This window comes from Myxocyprinus asiaticus, chromosome 19 (genome assembly GCF_019703515.2).
Source record: "Myxocyprinus asiaticus isolate MX2 ecotype Aquarium Trade chromosome 19, UBuf_Myxa_2, whole genome shotgun sequence".
Classification (NCBI taxonomy): Eukaryota; Metazoa; Chordata; class Actinopteri; order Cypriniformes; family Catostomidae; genus Myxocyprinus; species Myxocyprinus asiaticus.
In genome coordinates, this window is record NC_059362.1 from 48,069,152 (window position 1) to 48,096,268 (window position 27,117).

At 37.5% G+C, this 27,117-nt stretch overlaps 2 protein-coding genes across 2 annotated transcripts in view; both read left to right on the forward strand.

Annotated features, from left to right (window-relative positions):
• The window catches only part of LOC127409695 (CLOCK-interacting pacemaker-like), a 287,186-nt gene extending 271,287 nt beyond the window's left edge, over window positions 1–15,899 (forward strand). Inside the window, exon 5 of the transcript XR_007892027.1 lies at window positions 15,882–15,899. The gene's annotated coding sequence lies outside the window, so the exon portion shown is untranslated. The remainder of the gene's footprint in view (window positions 1–15,881) is intronic.
• Window positions 1,419–27,117, forward strand: LOC127409600 (MAX gene-associated protein-like). The gene is made up of 16 exons (XM_051644269.1): window positions 1,419–1,550; window positions 9,978–10,963; window positions 13,292–13,775; window positions 14,043–14,154; window positions 14,235–14,342; window positions 16,197–16,316; window positions 16,415–16,516; window positions 16,611–17,254; window positions 17,458–17,695; window positions 21,176–21,348; window positions 23,787–23,942; window positions 24,058–24,115; window positions 24,212–24,720; window positions 24,842–25,091; window positions 25,247–25,795; window positions 25,952–27,117. Exons 2-16 carry the CDS (start codon window positions 10,059–10,061, stop codon window positions 27,115–27,117), a joined length of 5,574 nt encoding a protein of 1,857 aa, XP_051500229.1. The 5' UTR covers window positions 1,419–1,550; window positions 9,978–10,058.

The window sequence follows — 27,117 nt, forward strand, 5'->3', positions numbered from 1 at the left end:
AAAGTTCTTCAGAAACACAATGATTTTGTTTGTTAGGCAAAACTTCATCCATTACTGTAATTACTGGCTGTTAGATTCAGTTGCCATTTTGATTGATTTATTTAAAACAATATAATAAATTGGGTCTGTGTATGTGATTTACAAAAACTTTTCAATAGACCTGTTAAAAATACATCATAATCTGCAGCAAAGCTTCCAATTTGTCCTGATTGATGGGGATTTGAACCTGGGTCATTATGTTTACTGCCAGTGTGATTTACTAATGGACCAGTGTCCAATCTATAATTAATTATTCACTGTGTTATAAATAATGTTTGGAAAAAGTTACAACTCAAACTATTATTTCATCAAGCCATTATTCATTATAAAGAAATAAAAGCAATTGGAAGTATATTATTGACACATATCAGCATATGATGCTTTAGTGTTGCAAATAAAAGACTTTAATTTGTGATTTACTGCTCTTGACTCGCCAGTTCCCATTCAAACCATTGTGTCACATGGGAAATCAGATGTTATCCTGTTGTTCAAATCGCTCTTAAACTGTTGATTAGAACAGACATCGATGAAAAAACTCGGTTTAATAATGATACCAATATTTTTTATAATGTGCTAAAGGTCTTTTATTGGCTGCTTGACAATGCACATTGAACGAATCTACAGAAAAGGCAAGTAAAATTATTCACAAGCACGCGCACGTTGAGTCACAACACCTTAACATTTGTGGAAATACTCTTTCCAATAAATGCTGCTTTACAATTAATGGACTACACTTAATAGTTCCCTCTAAAAACAATACTTTGATGAAGCATATAAAGGAAAGCATGAAAACAATCTATCAGCACGCGCTTCACCGAGAACAAGAAAGAATCAAGTCATTTAAGTTTGGTTTTGTTCTCTTGATCAAAACACATCGGCAGAGGCTGATTATATTTATCATATAAGTACATAAACCGCTATTGTATGCGTGCATCTACTATGTAAACAGACTGTATCACCAGTGTAATTTCCCCAAAACAAAAGATTCAGCACAATCCTATCACTTGTTGCAGGAAAAGCAAATTTAATGTATTTTCGCGCTTGACAGAACAGAGAAATGTGGGGACAATATACAGTATATGTACAGGAATCTTCGACTAGCATATGTATAACATATGAAGCGATTCCTGAACAACGCGATGAATCATCGCTGCATTAAACAACGCCATGAGTCGCCGCTGAGTTAGGGAACGCCAGGAGTCACCGCTGAGTAAAGGAACGCCAGGGGTCACCGCTGAGTTAAAGAACGCCAGGAGTCACCGCTGAGTTAAGGAACGCCGGGAGACACCGCTGTGTTAAGGAACGTCACGCCATTCGCCAGCGGGATCAGCTCCGGTGACTGTGACGTCACTCGAGGCTGTCTGTTGTTTTGAGCGGCATTTCAGTTATGAAGCGCTGGACGCCTCAAACACACCGATCAGGAGGAATTAAAAAAAACAAAAACAAAACACTTACAGGTGGAGAGTGTCACGTCGAATGACTTCGACCGGATCCGTTGCTGTTTATCTAAGGCAAGTGACCAACTGCTGATATCTGTATAGTGTTAGATGTGCTTGTTTTGCAAGAGTTGACTTGTTTGATCCGCACAGACTCCCGCGCGTTCCTGAGCTCGCGCTGTAGTCACGCGGAAAACTCCCGCCATTGAACGTTGAAGTAAACAGACTAGTCGACTACAACTACAGAAACATAGTCGACACCGTCAGCCAGAAGTCGATTATTCGCTCACCACGTGAATTATAAAATGCGTCTGCACTGAAAAAACGCAGCTGGTTCAAATATAGGCTGTGAAGTTCTGTCAGACACAGAATGCACTTCAAAAATGATGTTTGTTTACTGTGTTACTCTGCTCAACAACAATGTATCGACCAAGCCACAGCTGTGCTGATGACGCAATTTGCGTCACACATACTGTGTGGAGTGATCAGCAACGCGGACACCTGAAGTATACTTTAGTCTTCAAGCATCACTGGAGGTCGACCGATATATCGGGTTTACCAATTAATCGATGCCGATAGTTGCTGATATTTTTTTTATTCCTCTGTGTTCCTCTGAAAATTAAGTTTTTTAAATTGAAGCGAGGGCATGCAAAGAAAAATGCGACTATATAGAAACGTCCCTCGTCAGCACATGCATCTTGTCTCCAGCTTCATATTGTGAATAATAATAAAATGTAGACTATAAAAAGCTTAATTTGGTAAATATTACATTTAGGGCATTGTAACAGAGCCAAGTCTACGTCATTTAAAATAGGGCTGAAACTATTAGTCAGCGTTATCAACAACGTCCACAATGAAAAATTGTTGACAAAAAGTTTAATTGTCGAATAGTCGTTTGATGTAATTTAACATAACATGAGATCATATTAAACTCTAATGATGACGCAGTTCACGACTGACTGAGGAGAGAATTACACAACTCAGAGTCTAGACACACTCCAAACCTTCCAAACAGCTTAAAGTGATGTAGATTGCAAAATATGAAGGAATTATAATGCAAAAATACAAAATAAGTAAATACAGAAGCACTCTTGTTGTGGAATAAGTGGAGCCGGAGCTCTTTAAAGGAAACACCCCGACGTTACATCTTTAATGCAGTTATATTTAATATTTTTATTTATTTATTTTTTCTCCCCAATTTGGAATGCCCAATTCCCAATGCACTCTAAGTCCTCGTGGTGGTGTAGTGACTCGCCTCAATCCGGGTGGCAGAGGACGAATCTCAGTTGCCTCCGCGTCTGAGATGTCAATCCGCGCATCTTATCACGTGACTTGTTGAGCGCGTTACCACGGAGATGTAGCGCGTGTGGAGGCTTCACGCTGTTCTCCGCCGCATCCACGCACAACTCACCATGTGCCCCACCGAGAGTGAGAACCACATTATAGCGACCATGAGGAGGTTACCCCATGTGACTCTACCCTCCCTAGCAACCGGGCCAATTTGGTTGCTGAGGAGACCTGGCTGGAGTCACTCAGCACACCCTGGATTCAAACTCGCGACTCCAGGTGTGTTAGCCAGCGTCAATACTCGCTGAGATACCCAGACCCCAAATGCACTTATATTTAATGCGTTATAGCTTTAATGCAGTTATATTTAATGTGTTACAGCTTTAATGCGGTTATATTTAATGCGTTACATCTTTAATGCAGTTATATTTTGTGTTACATCTTTAATGCAGTTATATTTAATGTGTTACATCTTTAATTCGGTTATATTTAATGTGTTACATCTTTAATGCGGTTATATTTAATGCGTTACATCTTTAATGCAGTTATATTTTGTGTTACATCTTTAATGCAGTTATATTTAATGTGTTACATCTTTAATTCGGTTATATTTAATGTGTTACATCTTTAATGTGGTTATATTTAATGCGTTACATCTTTAATGCAGTTATATTTTGTTACATCTTTAATGCAGTTATATTTAATGCGTTACATCTTTAATGCAGTTATATTTAATGCGTTACAGCTTTAATGCAGTTATATTTAATGCGTTATAGCTTTAATGCAGTTATATTTAATGTGTTACATCTTTAATGCGGTTATATTTAATGTGTTGCATCTTTAATGCAGTTATATTTTATGTGTTACATCTTTAATGCAGTTATATTTAATGTGTTACATCTTTAATGCGGTTATATTTAATGCGTTACATCTTTAATGCAGTTATATTTAATGCGTTATAGCTTTAATGCAGTTATATTTTATGTGACATCTTTAATGCAGTTATATTTTATGTGTTACATCTTTAATGCAGTTATATTTAATGCGTTATAGCTTTAATGCAGTTATATTTAATGCGTTATAGCTTTAATGCAGTTATATTTTATGTGACATCTTTAATGCAGTTATATTTTATGTGTTACATCTTTAATGCAGTTATATTTAATGTGTTACATCTTTAATGCAGTTATATTTTGTGTTACATCTTTAATGCAGTTATATTTAATGCGTTACAGCTTTAATGCAGTTATATTTAATGCGTTACATCTTTAATGCAGTTATATTTAATGCGTTACATCTTTAATGCACTTATATTTAATGCGTTACAGCTTTAATGCAGTTATATTTAATGTGTTATAGCTTTAATGCAGTTATATTTTGTTACATCTTTAATGCAGTTATATTTAATGCGTTACAGCTTTAATGCAGTTATATTTAATGCGTTACATCTTTAATGCAGTTATATTTAATGTGTTACATCTTTAATGCAGTTATATTTAATGCGTTATAGCTTTAATGCAGTTATATTTAATGCGTTACATCTTTAATGCAGTTAGATTTTATGTGACATCTTTAATGCAGTTATATTTTATGTGTTACATCTTTAATGCAGTTATATTTAATGTGTTACATCTTTAATGCAGTTATATTTTGTGTTACATCTTTAATGCAGTTATATTTAATGTGTTACATCTTTAATGCAGTTATATTTAATGCGTTATAGCTTTAATGCAGTTATATTTAATGCGTTATAGCTTTAATGCAGTTATATTTTATGTGACATCTTTAATGCAGTTATATTTTGTTACATCTTTAATGCAGTTATATTTAATGCGTTATAGCTTTAATGCAGTTATATTTAATGCGTTATAGCTTTAATGCAGTTATATTTTATGTGACATCTTTAATGCAGTTATATTTTATGTGTTACATCTTTAATGCAGTTATATTTTATGTTACATCTTTAATGCAGTTATATTTAATACGTTATAGCTTTAATGCAGTTATATTTAATGCGTTATAGCTTTAATGCAGTTATATTTAATGCGTTATAGCTTTAATGCAGTTATATTTTATGTGACATCTTTAATGCAGTTATATTTAATGCGTTACATCTTTAATGCGGTTATATTTAATGCGTTATAGCTTTAATGCAGTTATATTTAATGCGTTATAGCTTTAATGCAGTTATATTTAATGTGTTACATCTTTAATGAAGTTATATTTAATGTGTTACATCTTTAATGCAGTTATATTTAATGTGTTACATCTTTAATGCAGTTATATTTTGTGTTACATCTTTAATGCAGTTATATTTAATGTGTTACATCTTTAATGCAGTTATATTTAATGCGTTATAGCTTTAATGCAGTTATATTTTATGTTACATCTTTAATGCAGTTATATTTAATGCGTTATAGCTTTAATGCAGTTATATTTTATGTTACATCTTTAATGCAGTTATATTTAATGCGTTATAGCTTTAATGCAGTTATATTTAATGTGTTACATCTTTAATGCAGTTATATTTAATGCGTTATAGCTTTAATGCAGTTATATTTAATGCGTTATAGCTTTAATGCAGTTATATTTAATGTGTTACATCTTTAATGCGGTTATATTTAATGCGTTATAGCTTTAATGCAGTTATATTTAATGCGTTATAGCTTTAATGCAGTTATATTTTATGTGACATCTTTAATGCAGTTATATTTAATGCGTTACATCTTTAATGCGGTTATATTTAATGCGTTATAGCTTTAATGCAGTTATATTTAATGCGTTATAGCTTTAATGCAGTTATATTTAATGTGTTACATCTTTAATGCAGTTATATTTTGTGTTACATCTTTAATGCAGTTATATTTAATGCGTTATAGCTTTAATGCAGTTATATTTTATGTTACATCTTTAATGCAGTTATATTTAATGCGTTATAGCTTTAATGCAGTTATATTTAATGTGTTACATCTTTAATGCAGTTATATTTAATGTGTTACATCTTTAATGCAGTTATATTTAATGCGTTATAGCTTTAATGCAGTTATATTTAATGTGTTACATCTTTAATGCGGTTATATTTAATGCGTTATAGCTTTAATGCAGTTATATTTAATGCGTTATAGCTTTAATGCAGTTATATTTTATGTGACATCTTTAATGCAGTTATATTTAATGCGTTACATCTTTAATGCGGTTATATTTAATGCGTTATAGCTTTAATGCAGTTATATTTAATGCGTTATAGCTTTAATGCAGTTATATTTAATGTGTTACATCTTTAATGCAGTTATATTTTGTGTTACATCTTTAATGCAGTTATATTTAATGCGTTATAGCTTTAATGCAGTTATATTTTATGTTACATCTTTAATGCAGTTATATTTAATGCGTTATAGCTTTAATGCAGTTATATTTAATGTGTTACATCTTTAATGCAGTTATATTTTGTGTTACATCTTTAATGCAGTTATATTTAATGCGTTATAGCTTTAATGCAGTTATATTTAATGTGTTACATCTTTAATGCAGTTATATTTAATGCGTTATAGCTTTAATGCAGTTATATTTAATGTGTTACATCTTTAATACAGTTATATTTAATGCGTTATAGCTTTAATGCAGTTAGATTTTATGTGACATCTTTAATGCAGTTATATTTAATGTGTTACATCTTTAATGCAGTTATATTTAATGTGTTACATCTTTAATGCGGTTATATTTAATGCGTTACATCTTTAATGCAGTTATATTTAATGTGTTACATCTTTAATGCGGTTATATTTAATGTGTTACATCTTTAATGCGGTTATATTTAATGTGTTACATCTTTAATGCGGTTATATTTAATGTGTTACATCTTTAATGCAGTTATATTTAATGTGTTACATCTTTAATGCGGTTATATTTAATGCGTTACAGCTTTAATGCAGTTATATTTAATGTGTTACATCTTTAATGCAGTTATATTTAATGCGTTATAGCTTTAATGCAGTTATATTTAATGCGTTATAGCTTTAATGCAGTTAGATTTTATGTGACATCTTTAATGCAGTTATATTTAATGAGTTACATCTTTAATGCAGTTATATTTAATGAGTTACATCTTTAATGCAGTTATATTTAATGTGTTACATCTTTAATGCAGTTATATTTTATGTTACATCTTTAATGCAGTTATATTTAATGAGTTACATCTTTAATGCAGTTATATTTAATGTGTTACATCTTTAATGCTTCTGCATTAAATTTTATGTGTTACATCTTTAATTCTTCTGCAGTATAGCTGCTAAAGTAAATGTACGTTGTTTTAAAGGAGTTTTAGATATTTATATCGGAAAACAAGCCAAAACAAAACAAATCAAATGATGATATGAATGATATCTATCTATCAGAAGAATTTTTTTTTTTTTATCTGAGAATGTTGAATATAATATTAAAAATACAAATATTTCTGAGTGACTCCAGCCAGGTCTCCTAAGCAACCAAATTGGCCCGGTTGCTAGGGAGGGTAGAGTCACATGGGGTAACCTCCTCGTGGTCATGATTAGTGGTTCTTGCTCTCAATGGGGCGTGTGGTAAGTTGTGTGTGGATAACGGAGAGTAGCATGAGCCTCCACATGCTGTGAGTCTCCGCGGTGTCATGCACAACAAGTCACATGATAAGATGCACGGATTGACGGTCTCAGAAGCGGAGGCAACTGAGACTTGTCCTCCGCAACCCGGATTGAGGTGAGTAACCGCGCCACCACGAGGAACGATTAAGTAGTGGGAATTGGGCATTCCAAAGTGGGAGAAAAGGGGATAAAAAATTAAATGAAAAATCCTTTAAAAAAAAGATGCATCCCTGAAGTTTTGATTCTGGCTGTTAGAATATGCGCTTCAGAGGAAGATATTAGAAGAGCATTTCGACAGGAAGAAACGATTTTCATGATGTTCGTGAATTACATCTGTTTAAAGAGACTTCCGCATACTTGCAGATGGTATATGATCAGTGTTGCAAAGGGGCGGAAAATTTTCTGTAAATTTCCGGAAACTTTCCAGAAACTTTCCATGGGAAGTTAAGCTGGGGAATTTTGGAAATATTGGAAAAAAACTTTAGGCACTTGGCTATATGCTGTTGCATCTTTGTGGCATTTTTAACATGGGTCTTTGCGCAGTATTTGCAAATGTACACAGCCTTTCCTTCTACATTGGCTGAGGTGAAATGTATCCACACATCAGATGGCGCACGTGGCATTGTTCTGTAGAGTAAAATTAGATAAAAGCTTGTAAAAAACACTAATGCAATGCCATGCACAGATATATCAATAGTTAGCTAAACAATTGGAATATACTGGAATGGTAAAAATATTTTACAATCGACGGACAAATGAAAAGAAATAGGCTAGATGAATAGATGAACATTCCTCAATCAGCATGCTAAATCAAACTATAGCTTATGTTCTTGTATGATAACAAAAAACTGGATAGCAGAAGAAACAGCATCACAGTTGAGCTAGCTAGCACCATGATAGCTAGCCTCTTAAACTGTCAATGAAATGGTGTTAGCTAGCTTACATTTAGCATATCATAAGCAGTGTGCTGTAGTAAGCGGTGTGCTGTAGTAAGCGGTGTGCTGTAAGCAGTGTGCTGTAGTAAGCGGTGTGCTGTAGTAAGCGGTGTGCTGTAGTAAGCGGTGTGCTGTGTGCATGTGATTGAGGAATACACAGGTTAGAAATTCAACTGAATTTGCATTAAATCTGGTTGTTTTAACCAAGATTATGCTGCAAGATGTTGTTTTTTCAACTACATTTAAGTTCCCTGTTATAGGCTAACTTGCAATTTTGCAAATTTCCAGTTTATTCCCGTTAATTCCCATGGAAAGTTTCCAACTTTGAAAATTACCAGAATTTTGCAACCCTATATATGATAGATGATATTTGCCTTCTATCATTAGAAAAGTGACAGGGAACTGTTGAGGAGAGGCTGATAGAATACGTGCTTTAGAGTAATGAGTGCTCCACAGGATGCTGGATCTGCTCAAGTTTTGTGAGGTTGGTTTATTACATCTGTTTAAACGAGATATGCGCATATTTGTAGACGGTATATGATATTAGTTTGACTGATATTTGCCTTTTTATCATTAGATAAGACAGTTAACAGTTACAGGGAACTGTTGAGGAGAGAGAGAGAGAATGAAACACTTTAACATTACATGTCTATCGCGGCTCTGATATGCGGAACGTTTTAATGAGACTGTGTTGCACACCGGTCTATTATTGTAGTTACACGATGGCATGTAACAAAAAAACTGATTGATTGTTTACATGACTCAGATGCTTCACATGCAAGCAGGCGATTCTCAGCGCTCTCGTGGACCTAAGAAAAAAATCAGCCAAACGGGGAAATGGATCAGTCAATGCCGATAATTCAAAAATTCAGAAAATCGTCCAGTTTATCGGCCTCTGCGATATATCAATCAACCACTAATGGTAAATGACATGGAAAATAGAGGTCGACCGATAGTGGATTTTGCCGATAGGATAACTAAGGTGGTGGAAAGGGCCGATAACCGATTAATCGGCCAGTAGTTTTTAAAATCGATTTATAGAATGTCTTATTCTTTCTTTACTATGGCAGCTAAAGACAAAGAGTCCAAAATGAATAAAATCCCAGATGCAGTTTATTGTTCAACCAAAATCCCAACAATAACCAGAAAAAAAAAGATTTGGTGCATAACACAGGACTTTTAAGTATAAACAAGCCCAAAACACACCAGGGATGACGAAATGATAAAAAACCATCTGGAACTATTGCCATATAATTTTTCAGATAACCGATAGTTCCAAAAAGCAGCGGTTCTGATTAATCCGTAAAACCGATATATCGGTCTACCTTTAATGGCAATTATCAATTGGTCAAGCAATGTAAAACCCCATGTATACAGTAGAAACCCAATAACACTACAGTGCTACGAGCTAGTGGTTCACTGATATTGTTTTTAATAGCCAATGCTGATATCTACAGAGCAGGCATGGCCAGTTAACTAGATTTATACTTGCCAATCATTAATCCATCACAACCATCTTGGTTAAAAGAGTGCCACAGACACGCATGAAACCTCTCGGTTGATCGTTGTGATCGAATGCTGGTTTTGTGCTTCCTTAGTTCTCTTAATTATTATTATTATTGATATTCATGATAATTATTTTTATCGTTTTGTTTTTCCTGCAGTTCAGGATGATGAAATCACAAAAATCATGCTTTAGATTAGTACTGGCCTGTAGATGATCTAACAAAGACCATACGACAGCGATGGAGGAAGCTAATAATACTGCAGCTTTAGCAGAGAGGACTCTGGGAAATGAAGTGGATGCAGGAGATACAATTGGAAAGATGAAAACAGCATTATCCTCAACACTTCTACAGCCAGGTCAAGATGATGAATTGAGTCACGCTCAGGCTGTTGCCTTAAGAACTGAAACTGGTCCTCATATCGGCGTAAAGAGTGCTTCAACAACCAGTAATATTAATGTCACATTGGAGAACGAGAACATTTGGAGTCGTTTTCATGGCATCGGCACCGAGATGATCTTAACCAAGCAGGGCAGACGCATGTTCCCCTGTTGTCGCTTCCGTCTGAGTGGTTTAGACCCAAATCTCAGGTTCTTCCTAGTTATGGATGTGATGCCTTTAGATGACTTCCGACACAAATGGAACGGAACGTCGTGGGAACCGGGCGGAAGCAGTAAACCTCACATCCAGGGTCCGGTTTGTCTTCATCCCGAGTCTCCGGCTCTGGGTCGGCACTGGATGGATGGCCCGGTGTCCTTTTACAAAGTCAAGTTAGCACACAACTCTCTGGACCAGGATGGTTGTCTGGTGTTGCAGCCCATGCAGCGCTACCAGCCGCGTCTTTTCGTCGTTCCTGTTAGTGCGGGTCACGAGCGTGCCATTCAGCTGGAAAGCCCTGATGTTCACATGTTTACCTTCCCTAAAACAGAGTTCTACGCGGTGATGAGCTACCAGAACCCGCGGATCACTCAGCTTAAAATCGACTGTAATCCGTTCACGTTAGCTTTCAGAGTAGACGGCCAAAACTCTCGCCGCCTCCACAACAAACTCAAACTCGCTCTGACTGGCAGAACTCAAACGCAGCTTCCTTTTCCGTCTCTTGCCACTCACACCTGTAATGAAACCTCGGAGAATGAAGACCTCAGGTACGTCTGTCTGTCCATAAATGATTTTTTTATCCCCAGTAAATGAAGTATAATGTTGTTTTTCTTTCAGTGCATGGATGCAGCACCATTCTAGCATATTCGTTGTAATAACTGTGGTTAAAAAGGAATTTAGGTTTAACCTTTTCCTAAATTCAGCTGTCTTGAGGCTATTGGGTGATGATTTATTGCATAAAAAATTAAGCCTATTTTTTGGTTGATGTGACATTATTTTGATGAAAAAAAAAAATCACATTTTCCACCTAAATGACATTTTGCTCGACTCAAACCATGCTTCTCCTCACTGCGAGTGAATCTGTATTTAATGTAGTGTCTTTGACCTTGTGTAGTTTTATTGATGGTTTTTGTCACACCACCTGTCCATGTTGACATCTGTATAATTTTATGAGCTTCTACCAAATGACAGATGAATTTGTGCCAAAATACTGTAGAGTTTGATTGGACGCATGACCTTTGACATCAACTACAGAAGAAATGGGAATTGTTTAATTTTCAGAAAACTAAACGAAAACATTTTTGTTGACTGAAATCAAAATAAAAATTGACATGATTGGAAAAAAACTGAGAATAAACTAAAATACTTTTTTGTAACTCCAAAACTAACTAAAATAAAATAAAAATGACCTTGAATTAATATTGGTTTTAGCTTTTGAATCACAGTATATTATAAAATGTTAAACATTTACAGTCCACCTTAATTAAACTTGAAAATGTCACTAGATAGATGTAACACATTAGATGTAATAAGATGTATTTAATGAAGTTAAACATATTTCAATGATACCGGAAGCCATGTACTAAAAAAACTAGCCTAAAAACGAAATAAAACAAAACAACTATAATAACCATGGTTTCTATTTATATATACTTATAAAATAATGTCACATTTAAAAAAAATCGTAATGGCCCTAAAAATATGCCTAATTTTCTTTAGCTGTATCTAGAAGATAACCCCCGGCACTCGCGCGAGACTTTATGTGACTGGGGGTTTACCTTCTAGACACAATCATTTTCATTGAGACTTCATTAGCTTTTAACTCTTTGAGCTCTGAAGGTGTTTTTAGAGATTTCCAGTTATATAACTTGACAAAAATAACGAGGGTTTTGGTGTTTGGTATCATTGTAAAGAAAACTTTCACATTTTTTAATGATATAGATTATGATACATTCTGAGACTCTCAGCATAAGATGATAAGATAAGATTAAGCAACAATGTACTTAAATTTGTTTTATTATTATATATCTCTGGGTGTAAATAAGGTGGCTCAGAAAAACTGCTTTTGTTTTGTTCCCAATCATGTCAACTGTATCTGAGAAAAATGTTTGTGTTGATTTTTTTTATTTTGTGTTGACAAAGAAATCAAAAGTTATAGCATTACAAAAATAATTTGTCATAGTGTCCAAAAACATCTCCAAACAAATAAAACATAATAATTGTACATAAGAACTAATTACACATGCAAACACAACAGTGACTAAAGGTTTGCATAGCATGCAGACATGATTTTAGTAATGAGATTTCACAGAATGAGTTTCATTCTGTGTCATTTGAGTCATCATTGAGTCTGTGTCATGTATCTGGCGCCATCTCCTGGTGGTCATATGTAACATTGTGCTTCATGTGGATTATCTAATGATCTGTACATCTGATTACCTTGTGTGTGGACTCGTTTGAAAGATAATCGCCTCCTCTAAGTAATAGTATGTGATATTTTATGTTCAGTTTATGTTTTGTGAAGTTATAAGCAAAAACGCAGTATGTAAGTAACTCCAACATAATTGTTAAAGACATATACTTAGCTATTACTCGCTATATTTGTGTCTGTGAGTAAAACAAATAGGCGGGTTGCATTTTACTCTTTGAGAGCTTTCCAACAACATATGACATATTTGATCAGTTTGATGTTTTTACTGATTACAATAATATGTACAGTGCAAAATTATTAATCAATTATCAAAATGGAACATTTCTGATTTGTCTGCAAATTTCAAAGCACTTGTTCAGTTTTGGTCATAATGTCTACATGCATTGGAAAGTAGAGCTTCTAATCTTTCAAACGACACCTATTTTGTGTTGGTCAAGACTGTAGTTATTAACATTTTGACTATTATTTTTTTTTTCTCACGGGCCTGTCCGAGCTTAAAGGGTTAAAAAATATTATTTCAAAATTCTTTCTTTGGATTTGTGGGGTGAAACCTGGACATGTTTTGGACACGTTTTGCAAGATTCACCCTATTATCCTTGACCTTTCTGTTGTTAAAATGGGATTTTTGTAATGTGACTATGTTCCTTTCTTCTCCTGTCACCAGTTCAACACACACTAACCCTGAATCTGATAGAGAAGAAAAGAACTTATCAGACAGGAAGAGAGTCTGTGATCAGACCAGCAGCTGTGATGAGGAACAGGTCATCAAACGCTTCATGAGAGATGAATCACAGCCACATGAGCACGTGAAACCTACTGAGCACACGATGCCACATGAGATGCCACCTAGTTCTTCAGAACCTCACTGTCCGACCAGTTTAACTGAAAGTTTAGAACGTGACTCTGTGGATGTGATTGGTCGTCCAAACGGTATTCCCTCAACCATTTCACCGCTCTCTGCTACCTGTAAACCAAAGCGTGCTTACTGTAAATCCAGTCGTTGGAGAAAAGCGAGGAAAGCCAAGTCTAAATGGTGGTCTAATGTGAAGTATGCAAAACCTCCTGACGTCATGAGACCCATTGACGTGTCCATGCAGCCAGACCTCGAAGATGTGGATGGCATGCTGTTTGTGTCATTTACTGCAAAGGTATCATCGTGTTTCATGTTTTAAATAATGGAAATCTTAAGTGGTTGGTTCACCCAACAACAAAAATTCGGTTATCAATTACTCCCCATCATGTTGTTTCAAACCTGTATAATTTTCTGTCTTCTGTGGCCACAAATGGAGATGTTAGGCAGAATGTTCACACTGTTCTTTTCCATACAATGAAAGCAAACACTGACATCTCCAATCACCATATATCAGCCAGTTAATATCAGTCTACCACTAATTATTATATCTTTTATTCTGTAGGAAGCTCTTGACATTCATGTTGGAAACATGAGGAAGCCTGTGGAATCATCATCATCATCATCATCATCAAACACTGAAAATCAAACACAGAAGTCGCAATGTTGTAGTGAAGGTTTGAAAAGATCTGAACTGATAAACGAATGTTCTTTACACTGATGATGTCCTGATCACCTCATCTGTGTGTTTCTGCAGAAGTTTCTTTAACAGTGGAGGAGAAGATCTCAAACCATGAGCTCATGTTACTAGAACATCTGAAACAGCTGAAGAACAGACAGATCATTCATCCAGCGCTGCAACAGGGTGAGTCTACACAAACACACATAGTGCACAAATAACATGAACTTTAAACATCAAGGTATCTGAACGTGTTAGGGAAAGTGTATGTTTAAAGTTCCTGTTTAATGTTTAACATTTTCAAGTTCTACATTACTTTTTTTCTGTGACAAATAAAAAAAAAAATATAAGGGTGTTTCCACACTTGGTCCGTTTCAGGGGTCTGAGCGCAGATCGCGGGATTTTTGGCCCATATCTGAACAATCCAAACGATCTCAGACCCGTCTAAAGTGAACCGAGACCATCTCGGGAGGTGGTCAGAGTACGGTTCGCTTTCAGCCTTCGCTAATAACATGCATTGTGAACACAAATCGCTCCGGGCTCTCTTGATTTTCCCTTTCGTGTTACGGCAAACATCTTTGACACTGACAGGTAACCATACACCAGTCACGCAGAGAAGAGACGTGACGAGCCGCTTATTCTGTTTCTGTGGAGATGACAGAGTAAGCTGCTGATGAAAACTATTTAAACTCTTAAACTCTTCACAAAACAAACTCAGAAATCTCTCTTCAGTGTTCTGTGCAAATGAAGACTCAGACTAGAAGACAGTTAAAGGGATAGTTCACCCAAAAATGAAAATTCTCTCATGCCATCCCAGATGTGTATGAATTTCTTTCTTCAGCTGAACACAAATTAAGATTTTTAGAAGAATATTTCAGCTCTGTAGGTCCATGTAATGCAAGTGAATGGGTGCCAAAATGTTTACGTGGCAAAATCCACAAAGGCTGCATAAAAGTAATCCATATGACTCCAGTGGTTTAATCCATGTCTTCAGAAGTGATATGATAGGTGTGGGTGAGAAACAGATCACTATTTAAGTCAATTTTTGCTAGAAATTCTTCTCCCTTCCCAGTAGGGGGTGTATGCATGACGAATGTGAATTAGCAAAAACACAAGAAGAAGAAAGTTAAAGTGGAGATTGACTGAGCAGGGAGGAGAATTTATAGTAAAAATTGACAAAAATAGTGATCTGTTTCTCACCCACACCTATCAGATCTCTTCTGAAGACATGGATTAAACCACTGGAGTCTTATTGATTACTTTTATGCTGCTTTTATGTGCTTTTTGGAGCTTCAAAATATTGGCACCCATGCACTTGCATTTTATGGACCTACAGAACTGAACTATTCTTCTAAAAATCTTCATTTGTGTTCAGCAGAAGAAAGAAAGTCACACACATCTAGGATGGCATGAGAGGCATTGTATCGGCCTATCGGACACCCTGCACTCTGGATATCGGCATCGGCCGTTAAAAAGCAGTGTGAATGTGAAATGAACTGAGACACTTTAATGGGTGAAGTGGATAAAAAAAGAGATCTGAGCCCACTTTCAAGGTCGTAAATAGTGTGAATGCAAAGAGAACTGGGTCCTTTTTTACTCAGTTCCCTTTTTGGTCCACTTAAATGTCTTTGACAATTATGTTGGAGTTACTTACATACTGCGTTTTTGCTTATAATATCAGGGAAAATAAACGGAACATAAAATATCACATATCATTACTTAGAGGAGATTATCTTTCAAACGAGTCCACACACAAGATAATCAGATGTATAGATCATTAGATAATCCACATGAAGTACAATGTTACATATGACCACCAGGAGATGGCGCCAAATACATGACACAGACTTAAAGAGGACCCAAGTGTGAAAACACCCTAAAAGTACAAAAGGAACTCACGAAACTGCATGCATAATAATTATAAAAATGTTGTCATGTTAGCTACCCATACACGAATAACACACATCACACATAACTCATCTATTGACAGTCTTTGTTATATTGTTAAGTGTATTAATTTGTCTTTTCATTTCTACACAGTTGGAATGAAACTCAATCTTCTAGATCCTGCTGTACCCATAGACTTACAGTATCTAGGTGTGTTTGTACCTTTGCTTTCACCTGTTCACAGCGGTGCGGAAAACCTCACATCATCCTCTAGTAAGCAAAAGCAACTCATTTCCGTGATTTTATCAAGTCGCTGTAGAAGATTGAGTCTCAGTGTCTTTAAATGACCAGCTGCTCTTGTAAATGTCCAGATGCTCCGTTCGTGTCGCGGACTGGCAAGACAAACGATCCGATCAGGATAAAAGGCTGGAGGGAGAAATTTACTTCAAAGACTGTACAGAACTCAACTGACAGTAAGGAAATAAACTACTGGTTTATACGTAAACGGATGCTTGGTGAATTTGTTTTCACGCGTCATTTTCTAATAATTGTTTCCATCCTGATCAGGTTCCGGCAACCATTCAGCATTTTTTTCAGACATGTTGGATGAATATCTCGAAACTGAAGCGCAGCAGATCAGCGAGCGTGCCGCTGTCTTTTCAACAAGCTCTCCATCACCTGTTGCCTACCAGCTGCCCACCAAAAGTAGCAGTTATGTCCGAACCTTGAATAGTGTCCTTCAGACACGTAGCTTTCCACCAAACTCCGCCCATTCAGGGATCCATAGAAACCTCACAAACATGCTGCCATCCAAATCTTCCATTAAAACGACTCCAGGAAACATTGTTTGTACTTCCTCATCAAGACCCCAACAATCCACCCCTTTAACCGTGGGTAAACGGTTGAAACGCAGCACCTCTTGCCGTTCGTTTCAACACTATTCAACGATATCAACCAGTAAAACCACAAATCCCAGCCATGTTTATAAACGTGGAGTAGGTCGTCCTCGTAAGCATACACTGAAGTTGAACAGCTCTTGTCTGGAGGTCAGAGGTTGTAGTGATGGTGGAGAGCAGTCGTCTTCTACATCTGCTGAAAGGCACACAGAGATGTTGGTACAGGAACAGGAAGCAGTCTTTCATGGCAACAGTCGTACTTACATCACCACTGAGAGGGCAAAGTTTGCATTGAATTCACTGGTGACCTTAGAAGTAAGTGCAATCTGAAAAACAAACTGTTTACTTTTGGTCATACCGCCCACCCCTACTAATCACATTAAGAATTTCCATAACAATAAGAATGATATAAATAAAAGAATATAATTCCTATAAATACTCTATTCTACTTACAGTGCAGCATTTGAATATTAGAGTGGGTTTTAGCTTTTTTAATTGGATTTCTTTGATCTGTACAGAAACATGAGAAGGCGCCGTTCAGCACTTGGCACATTTATGAAGATGATTGTGGTAATGACTTCTGTCGACTGGGTTGCATCTGCAATAGTCTTTATAGAAAACTGCGAGGAGACACACACTGCAGACGTGTTCAGTGTATGTTCGGCTGCAGCTGTTTCAAGCACAAAGTTCTTCTGATTCACCCACCAGATGTGAGCGAAATGCTTAATGGCAGGAGGATGCCGCTGATAGCTTATCGTAAGTCTACACGTGTTTGTTGTGTTGTTGTATTTAATTTAATTATTTAATAAGTATGTGCTTGTTTTGGTCTGATTACTTGTTTAGTACAAAAAGTAGTTTAACGTATTACAGTTTACATTTTTGTAATCTTGTACAGTTAGTGACTTTCAGCTAAGTTACTTTAAATTACTTTAAAAGATAAAATGTGAATTGTTAATATGAAGCCTATGGCTGATTGCATTTCTGTGACAGCTGAAGGACCTGCACCCCCTAACGTGTTATTAAAAGGTAGAAACTTGTAGTGTTTAGTGTATGACTTGCATGAGACAAGAATTTGAATGAATTAATGCATTTTTTAAGCAGAAAAAAAAAAAGTCTGTGAATAGTCTTTTGGAAAGTAGCTAAAAAGATCATTAGTAATGTGATAACTTTTTCTATTAACTTTTTTGAGTAAGTTACCCAACACTGGTTATTAATTAGGGATGCAAACTCCTCACCTTTCTGCGAAATTCGCCATTTTGAAACCAAAAGGGGCCACTTTTGTGATTCGTGCCGATCAGAGCAGTTTTGGTTTTGGGAGGTTGGACTCCCGGATGATTGACTACAGCAGCGGCCAGGCACGTGCTTGGCATTCACAGTCCTACCGAGGCAGATCGCTTGATTGATTACAACTCTAGCAGCAGCGGCCAATCGCGTGCTTGGCATTCGCAGTCCTACCGAAGCAAATCGCTTGATCGATTACAGCTTTCGCTAATCACGTTCTTGGCTACAGCACACATGCACAGTAATTCTGCATCTGACAGTAATGGAGCGTGAAGGGCTCTAAAAAAGCGGCACTTGAGAAACTTCTCATTTGTAAACAAGCTGAATTATCTACTGACCGACTGAATGAGAGGGGCATGTTTTTTGTTCACTTCGGTATCGGCATGTGAGTCTACCCTGTTCATCGAGGAGAAAAAGGGGCAGAAGAGCTATTACTGTGTAAAAGTGAGGCTTTCACATGAATCGAGTCAGTGCTGCCGAATACATTGAAGTCTATGAAGTGCCCCACTTTACACCAAAGTGTTTTTCACACGTATTTGCCTCACAAATGATGTCTTTGGTAATTCAAAGCCACAAGACATATTTAAAAACTGTCCAAATTTATGAAGAGGTATTGAATGTCTTAATATTTATTTTAATTAAATATTACCTTATAGTTTCCGAGTATCCAGAGACGCCAATTATTGAACTACAGTAATAATAAATTTTTTTTTAAAAAAGCTAAAACCTTAACATAAATAAGTCCTCTTTTTACTTCCTGTAATCAAAGCAATTTCAGTTTTCTTTTTCTCTTCCAAATACATGTTTTCAATGTTTATTGTGCACATCTCCTTTCTTGCATGGCAAACTCGTAAAATTGCCTCTTCATGTCGCTTTCTGCAACGTTTGTCATGTGTAGGGAAACGACGCTGGCATTAATCGGAGCGTTCAACGCAACTCATGTGAAATGTGCTTTACAATGACAAAAGGCCATTATTGAAACTCAAACTCTGGAAGGGGTCACTGAACTAATCAGTTAATGAAACTGACAAATTTGTGAAACAGAAGTTTGTCCACACCATAATACCCTTTATTTTTGCAGCTAATTCTGCACAATAGTTCAGTTAATTTGCTATATTTGAATCATTAAAATTGCTGGAATTGGTGCTTTTAGCTTATTATTTAAACAAAATATCCCTGAGAAACATGGTCGTGGACCAGTGATTGTCTCACCCTTTTCACCCATCATGAGTTTGCATCCCTGAATAATGTTGTAGATTAGATTGATTTGTTATGTGATGTTGGCCGTTTGTCTTTGTTATGAGAATATAAATGTTATTTTATATTTAAGTGTTCTCCAGCGAACACTGAATTGATTTCAGAGCACATTAATGCCTCATTTATACTGTGAAAGAAGACAAACTTTTTTCTCCTGGATGAACTAAAGCACCCTAGGTGAACAAAGCCAGCATTTATACTAGGCGCTGTGTCGTTTTAAAATTCGTTTGTTGAAGGTGACGTCAAGGTGTTTCACGTACTGTTCCAGCCACGGAAGTAATGCCAATAAAGGCCCCGATATACTTCCTACGGAATTGTTATGTGTGTAACATCAATTTGAACAAATTCTGGCCAAAAAGTTTTTGCCTTCGTTTCGGTGGTTCGTAACAGCTCGCTAGGGTGAACTTTTAGGGAAAATTCTTACCAGCTGCTTAACACCCTCTTACTGCCATTGGTCCATGTCATCGGTAAGTGTGACCTGGAGCTCCACCTAATTTGAGGCTGAGAGCTAATTCTGTTTACCTTGTTCAGTCAGTGAAAATCAGTCAACATGTACAAACCGGCAAGTCAAGTTATTAGAGAGCTGGTGCAAATTTACCTACATCTATATAATCGTTCACTTGGAGACATAATCCAAGACCCTGCCATTCACTCATCTGCCCAAAGTAAGGTGGGTCTATCATTCTTTTGTCTGTATTTTGCCCATTAGCACTCTTTTATACGCCCATCTTTGCAGTAGTATCAGTGTCATCATAAATTACAACAACAGAGTGTAACCGAGTGCATATTATGACCGCATATAGCGTGTTAGTGCATTAGTGTCATGAATTTAGAATCTAAACAAGACAAATTAAACATTTTCTACTGCATATAAATTACTAAAAAATCATCAAGTGTTTAAGACAAAACATTTTACTGATGTAGTGTGAATTCTACTAATAGAATGAGGCATAAAGTCATTGATGACACATTTTAATGTCACATTAGTAAAGGTTTAACAAGAAGCGTCCTCGTATTTAAATGTACTTCTAAACGCCTCCCACAGTTGTGTGGCGGGTGTCTGAATGTTCGGGAACAGTATACCGTTGCTCAGCTGTTTAGAACTTCTTTTACCCCTGAACGAAGAACGCAGAAGAACTTCTCTGGAAGTATATCGGGTCCTTAATGCAGGTCTTTCTCTCTGTGGATCGCCCACTTTTAACACTCAGTTCCTTATTAAATTTGGCACGGAGCCCCTTCCAATTTTGGCCACAAGTTATCTGATCTGACTTCATAAAAACCGCAATCTCTCTTCATGCATTTGTCGTGGCCACACTGTCTTTGTGGAGTTTGTTTTAATTTTAAAAAAAGTATTTCTGCACAATCTCTGAAAGATGGGCTGCAGAGTTAATCATTTTTAATGATAGTAACCTAGGTAACTACTCCTCAGTTGGCATGCGCAGTTGTAAATAAAAAACATCATGTTCAGTTCACACCCACGATTATTTTTAACCAATCATCTACGCTCTTTGAATGGTTGAATTCTCCAAGGTCAAGAATTTCAGAGATGTGCACGAACAGGAGAAATACGAACACCTTGGCAGAACAAAAACGTCAATGCATTTCATCATAATTTTTAGGCTAACTAAAAGAAGCCTGTTCACCTAGTGAGTATAAACTAGCCTCAAGAGATGTGTCTTGCTCTTTATTGTCAAACAGCGATTGCTGACCCAGAGTTGGAGGACAGACCAGAACCCGCTCCAAGAGTCACCAAACTGTGGAAGAGGACACCCGAAGATTTTGACTCAGAGCCCATCTTTATACCCAAACAAGTTCCTGTACGGAAAGAAATGCCACGATTACATACCTACACTCCACGACCAAGTCCTCAGGTCAGAACTTATGCTGCTCCGTGCACTTGGATTATAAAGATTCCACAACACATTTTGAGACACAAGGTTTCTGCAAGTCTGAAAAAAGTCTTAAGTCCTAAATTGCCCTTTTGGAAATTAAGGCCATAAAAAGGTCTTGGAGCAACAAGTCTTTTTTTTTTTTTTTTTTTGGAATGCCCAATTCCCACTACTTAGTAGGCCCTCGTGGTGGTGCGGTTACTCACCTCAATCCGGGTGGTGGAGGACAAGTCTCAGTTGCCTCCGCTTCTGAGACCGTCAATCCGCGCATCTTATCACGTGACTCGTTGTGCATGACACCGTGGAGACTCACAGCATGTGGAGGCTCATGCTACTCTCCGCGATCTACGCACAACTTACCACACACCCCATTGAGAGCGAGAACCACTAATCACGACCACGAGGAGGTTACCCTATGTGACTCTACCCTCCCTAGCAACCGGGCCAGTTTGGTTGCTTAGGAGACCTGGCTGGAGTCACTCAGCACGCCCTGAATTTGAACTCGCAAATCCAGGTGTGATAGTCAGCGTCAATACTCGCTGAGATACCCAGACCCCCAGGAGCAACAAGTCTTAAATTCATAAGGTCATGGTATTAAATGTTGCATGAGGAATTGGTTTCTCATTGCGTTTAAGTCGTTTTAAAGTGAAGAGAAATTTCTGAGCACAAATAACCCCATATCAAATTTGCGGTCTGTAGGACAAACTCTATAGCGCCACCATCAGTTCAAAAAAATCACTTTTCTTTTGTGTGCATCTTTTAAACCATTTGTCCTATAAATTATTTTTGCATGTAATTACGCTCCTCCTGATGATACTAATGGACCGCTTAAATTTAAACTCTGCCATTACAGTGGCTGCCATCTTTGATTATGGCGTTTATCATTTATTCGCTACTGTTCCTGCAAACATTGCCTGATTTGCCTAAACAGAGGCTCAAAATAATCTCCAGACTGATCCACACAGAATGAATAATAAAAAAATGTATTTTGTTGAAAAGTTACGTTAACACAAATTTAACGAGGTGGACATAAAACAGGAAGTGGGGCTATATCTTGCCAATGGTTTGTCGTATTGAAACTTGGTATGCTTCATCAGGACCATGATCTGAGGGTATGTGCAAAATTAGGTGACAGCGCCACCTATGGGTCAAGCTATCTGCCCTTAAAATATCCTAAAATCATGAGTTTGGTGTCTATGGGTTCATTGGGTCATGAGGATTTCAACGATTCCAATATCAGCCATACTGCCTCTCTGGCACATTGATTTTTATCTTAAAGTTAAATATCTTTTGAATGCATTGTCAGATTTATAAGAAATTTGGTATGCATCATTGTCATCATGTCTTGAATGTACCTGAGCAGTTTGGAGACAGCGCCACCTATAGTTCAAAAGATAATCCACACTTGTGTGCTGACTCTAACCTTGGCGTGTCTTTTTGCCATTCGTGACTCATGTCAACTGAGTGGCACAGTGTGTAAATGTATATATTATTGGCTAATCTAGGACAAGGGATTTAGATTGCAGAATCATAAGTAGGTTCTTTTAACAAAAGAAAAAAAAAATCATTAATGCTCCTTTTTTGAGCTTCTAGATTTAATGACCAATGTATTTGAATAAAAAAAAAAAAAATTCTTTTCATTTTCTCCCAATTTGGAATGCCCAATGCGCTCTAAGTCCTCGTGGTCGCATAGTGATTCGCCTCAATCCGGGTGGCGGAGGACGAATCCCAGTTGCCTCCGTGTCTGAGATGGTCAACCCGTGCATCTTATCACGTGGCTTGTTGAGCGCATTGCCACGGAGACATAGCGCGTGTGGAGGCTTCATGCCATCCACCGCAGCAACCACACTCAACTCACCACGCACCCCACCGAGAACGAACCACATTATAGCGACCACGAGGAGGATACCCCATATGACTCTACCCTCCCTAGCAACCGGGCCAATTTGGTTGCTTAGGAGACCTGACTGGAGTCACTCAGCACGCCCTGGATTCAACTAGCGAACTCCAGGGGTGGTAGCCAGCGTATTTTACCACTGAGCTACTCAGGCCCCAAAATCTTGTTTTTACATGTTTGGTGGTGATATTAATTATTATTATTAGAATAAAAAATTAATGGAGATCTGTTAAATTACATTAAACTTTGAAGTGTTTCTACTGTATACAGTATATATGTCTTTTTTGTGCTCCCTAGGCATTTACATTTAGAGAGCGATGCGATGACATTGTGTCCCTTAATTTATTCCTTAAATTTTCTTTAGTTTATCTGAAAAAGGTCTTAAAGTCTTAAACGTAGCTTCATAAAACCTGCAGAAACCATGGAGACAGTATGTCTTGATGATAAAATGGATGGATTTGAGTTTGCTGTCATTTGTTTGATGCATTGTGTTCCATGATGTGCTTCATCGTTCTGATCACAGGTGTTGGAAAAAGACAAGGATCCAGTGTATAAGTACTTAGAAAGCAAGATGACGTGCGCTCGTGTGCGAGAATACAACAGTAATCCACCACCTCAGGTGCACCTAGTCACCTCAGGTGTTCCTGTCAGGAAAAATGTTCGAGGATCTGATGAAGCGGTAATTCATACACAGCGGACCCGGCAGTCGCACACAATCTTACCACCTTTATTTGTTCTTCACTACACTTTCTGTTTATGACTTTGCCTCTCTCATTCTCTTCCACTGATTAAAGTCCAATGAATTGTCCAGTCTGCATCCCGCTAAAGGACATCTGACGTCCCAAAGTACTGGTCAGTAGCAGACATGATTTAATACTTGTACTTTCATAATTATTGCAAAAATATAGGCAGTGACTTCATATCTTTGATCCATCTTTGTCTTTCTAGACAAGAACGCCACAGCATCTAGTGTAATCACAGAAGAGCCAGAACCCACTAAAGTTCTGGAAATCATTTCAGAGTGTAACTGGGAGGCCCATCGGTCCCTGGTGCTTAAACAACTGTTCCAATACATCAGTATGAACCACCTCGCATCCACTTTCTTTATTGACATCTACAAAGTGCAGCTTCTCTCAAAAGAGTTTAAAAACCATGGGGCCAGTTCGATGTTAATCTACAAGGTCTGTGTCTCTCTCGGGGAGAAATCAGGAGCAACTGGTAAACCAAAACAGGACAAGAACAAACGAAAAATCTCAGAGGAACCGTTACATTTCAGAAATTCTACTGTTCAACATGTCAACACACTAGTTTCTAACCACAGTAATAATAACCTAGACATTATTAATGTTAACATGGAGACAAAGACACCAGAGCGTTTCCCCCTTATTTCTCGTATACTTCCCGCTGGTTATCTGAAGGCTGATAAGAAGACGTCTGTGCATCCTGGCCTAATTAAGGTAAAGTCTCGTAAGGTTTGATTAATCAAATAGTTATGACCAAGTTTGGGGATTAATCTAGTCTCCCAAGTATTGATGATGCAATAAACACAATCAACCCAGTCCTGTTTGTTTATTTCAGGTCAATGATAAAACATACTCTCAGGCAAAATTACTCTTAGGTGAAATGGGAGCTTTACATCCAGCCAACCGTCTTGCAGCGTATGTCACCGGCCGGATAAAGCCAGCGCATCAGAATCAGATCAAGAGCAGATTGGTTTCAGAAACACTCAAAACTCTCCCAATCAGGACACCTGCGGATATCAAGGAAAAACTCAAAGAGACAAGTCGTTCAGATCCAGCTGCAGTGATTGATTCCTCAGAACAAACCGGTAAGATTTATAAAAAATGAAAAAGTAACCCAGCCACTCTATAATCTATTACATTAAAATACTCACCAATTATATTAGTGCACTGACTGAACATATGGCTGTTAGTAAGAGTAACATCTGTAAATTTCTCTTCTTTTACTTTTTCCTGTGTTTAGTGCGACCAACAAATCAAAGAATAGAAGCTTTCATAACACCAGCTACCAAACCTTCAGTGATGCCCAAGGGTCCCAATGTCACTAATTGTACATCGGGCAAAATTACAGACTCTCAGGCAAAACTACTCTTGGGCCAAAGGGAAACTTTGCATCCAACCAAACGCACTGCATCAAATGTCAATGGCCGGCTAAAGCCAATGGATCAGAATCAGAATAAAAGCAGCTGGATTTCAAATCCAACTCCACCAGCTGACACCATCACAATCCCAACCCAGACATTAATGGCAAACTATAAAACATCTAACACTGGACTAGTTCCCAACATTGCCCCAATCTCTGTACCTACTCCCAACCCTGATACGGCACCTCAGTCTACGCCTGATACAGTCCTCCCTGCTGCTGCTCTGCCACCTGGTGAGCAAGTAGTTCTGCAGCCGGTCGCAGGTATGATGGGGGTAAACTTGTGCCAGTTTAATGGCCAAACGATACAGCTAGTACCTATCCCTGCACCATTACCTGTTCGGCTCCAAACCAGCTCTGACAGCAAAGGTTAGTACCTTAATGGTGTTTACTGGATCAGTTTGAATCAGAATTATCACACAATATTTTTCATTTCACTATAAATTATTGCTAGGAATACAGCTGGAGAGTTCCAGTTCTGTGCCCTGTATTAAAATAAAATATTCTCACCTTTTTCGACCACAGGAAGCACTCAACAGAAACCACAAACTGCTCCAGGTCTACCTCAGTCTATTCCTCAAGAAGCAGCACCTTCACAAAAGGCTTTTGCTAAGATGCTTCCATTCAATGCTCCCAAGATCCTGTCAGTGACAGGAAACACAAGCTTTACCTTTGTCAATGGCGTTTCAGCTCAGAGCGGGTTTGCTGGTAAGGCAGGAACATTTTCCTTTAGAATATGCCCACCGTCTGGTGAAGGCAAGACCATGGGTCATGAACAGACAGGAAAACCTCCAGAATCAGGAGCTGCTTCCACATTATTACTTCCCGGAGGCTATAGATTAATAAAACTGCCTTTCAATCCCTGTGTGAACTTTATAAACTCTGAGAGCACCCCACCTGCTTCTGTACCCCCTGGGTCACAACTGATCGACAACTGCACTGAGAAACCAATTAAAAACTCAAAAGAAAGTAGCAAAGATTGTGGAAGTACTTCTTCCCCGTTTGTCCCAGTATCAAACGGTAATGACCCTACACAAACAGATGCAGTCTGCTCCAGTATTGCTCTTCAAAATTCTGAAGGTGCTCATGAACAAGTTTCTACACTATATAGTCACGAAACGGTCAGTAATCCTGAAATTAAGTCAGAAAACTCTGCAAAAACTGGAGCAAATGATTGGATTCCTGAAGAAGCTGAGATGATTCTCAAAAATGATGACTGTGAACTAAAGGGAGCAGAAGAGGATAAATTTAAAAATTGGCCATCCAAAGGAGCCCAGCTAGTACTGTGGGAAGATGAAGAGGAGCCACTTTCTGAAGACGAAAATGATGATTCGACCCCCATGGGCACTGAACCTAATTTTGAACAGAAAGATCAGACCATAGAAAGTAGTTCCATTAGTCACTGTCGAAAAGAAGATTGTGAGCCAACACACAAAAATATAGCCAGATTCAACCATACAGAGGTTACTAATGAAGGTCCAACGAGACATGAATCCTCAGGTCCCATTAAAACAGAACCAAGCGACAATCCAACACAGTGTTCATTCTCTAGTGCACCCAATACACCTGAACATGGTCAGGTGTCTCAAGATGGGCCTCCAGTTGGTCTTAAAATTGAGGTGTACAATGACTCAAAACATACTGACACTTTATCCAAACATCATGACATGCTGTGTAAGAGCAGACTCTGA

Excerpts from the sequence above, each read along its gene's own strand:
- LOC127409600 (XM_051644269.1), top strand. The coding sequence starts at position 10,059 with ATGGAGGAAGCTAATAATACTGCAGCTTTAGCAGAGAGGACTCTGGGA. Across the intron at positions 10,964-13,291 it reads TCGGAGAATGAAGACCTCAG|TTCAACACACACTAACCCTG; the intron begins GTACGTCTGTCT and ends TCCTGTCACCAG. Across the intron at positions 13,776-14,042 it reads TTGTGTCATTTACTGCAAAG|GAAGCTCTTGACATTCATGT; the intron begins GTATCATCGTGT and ends TTTATTCTGTAG.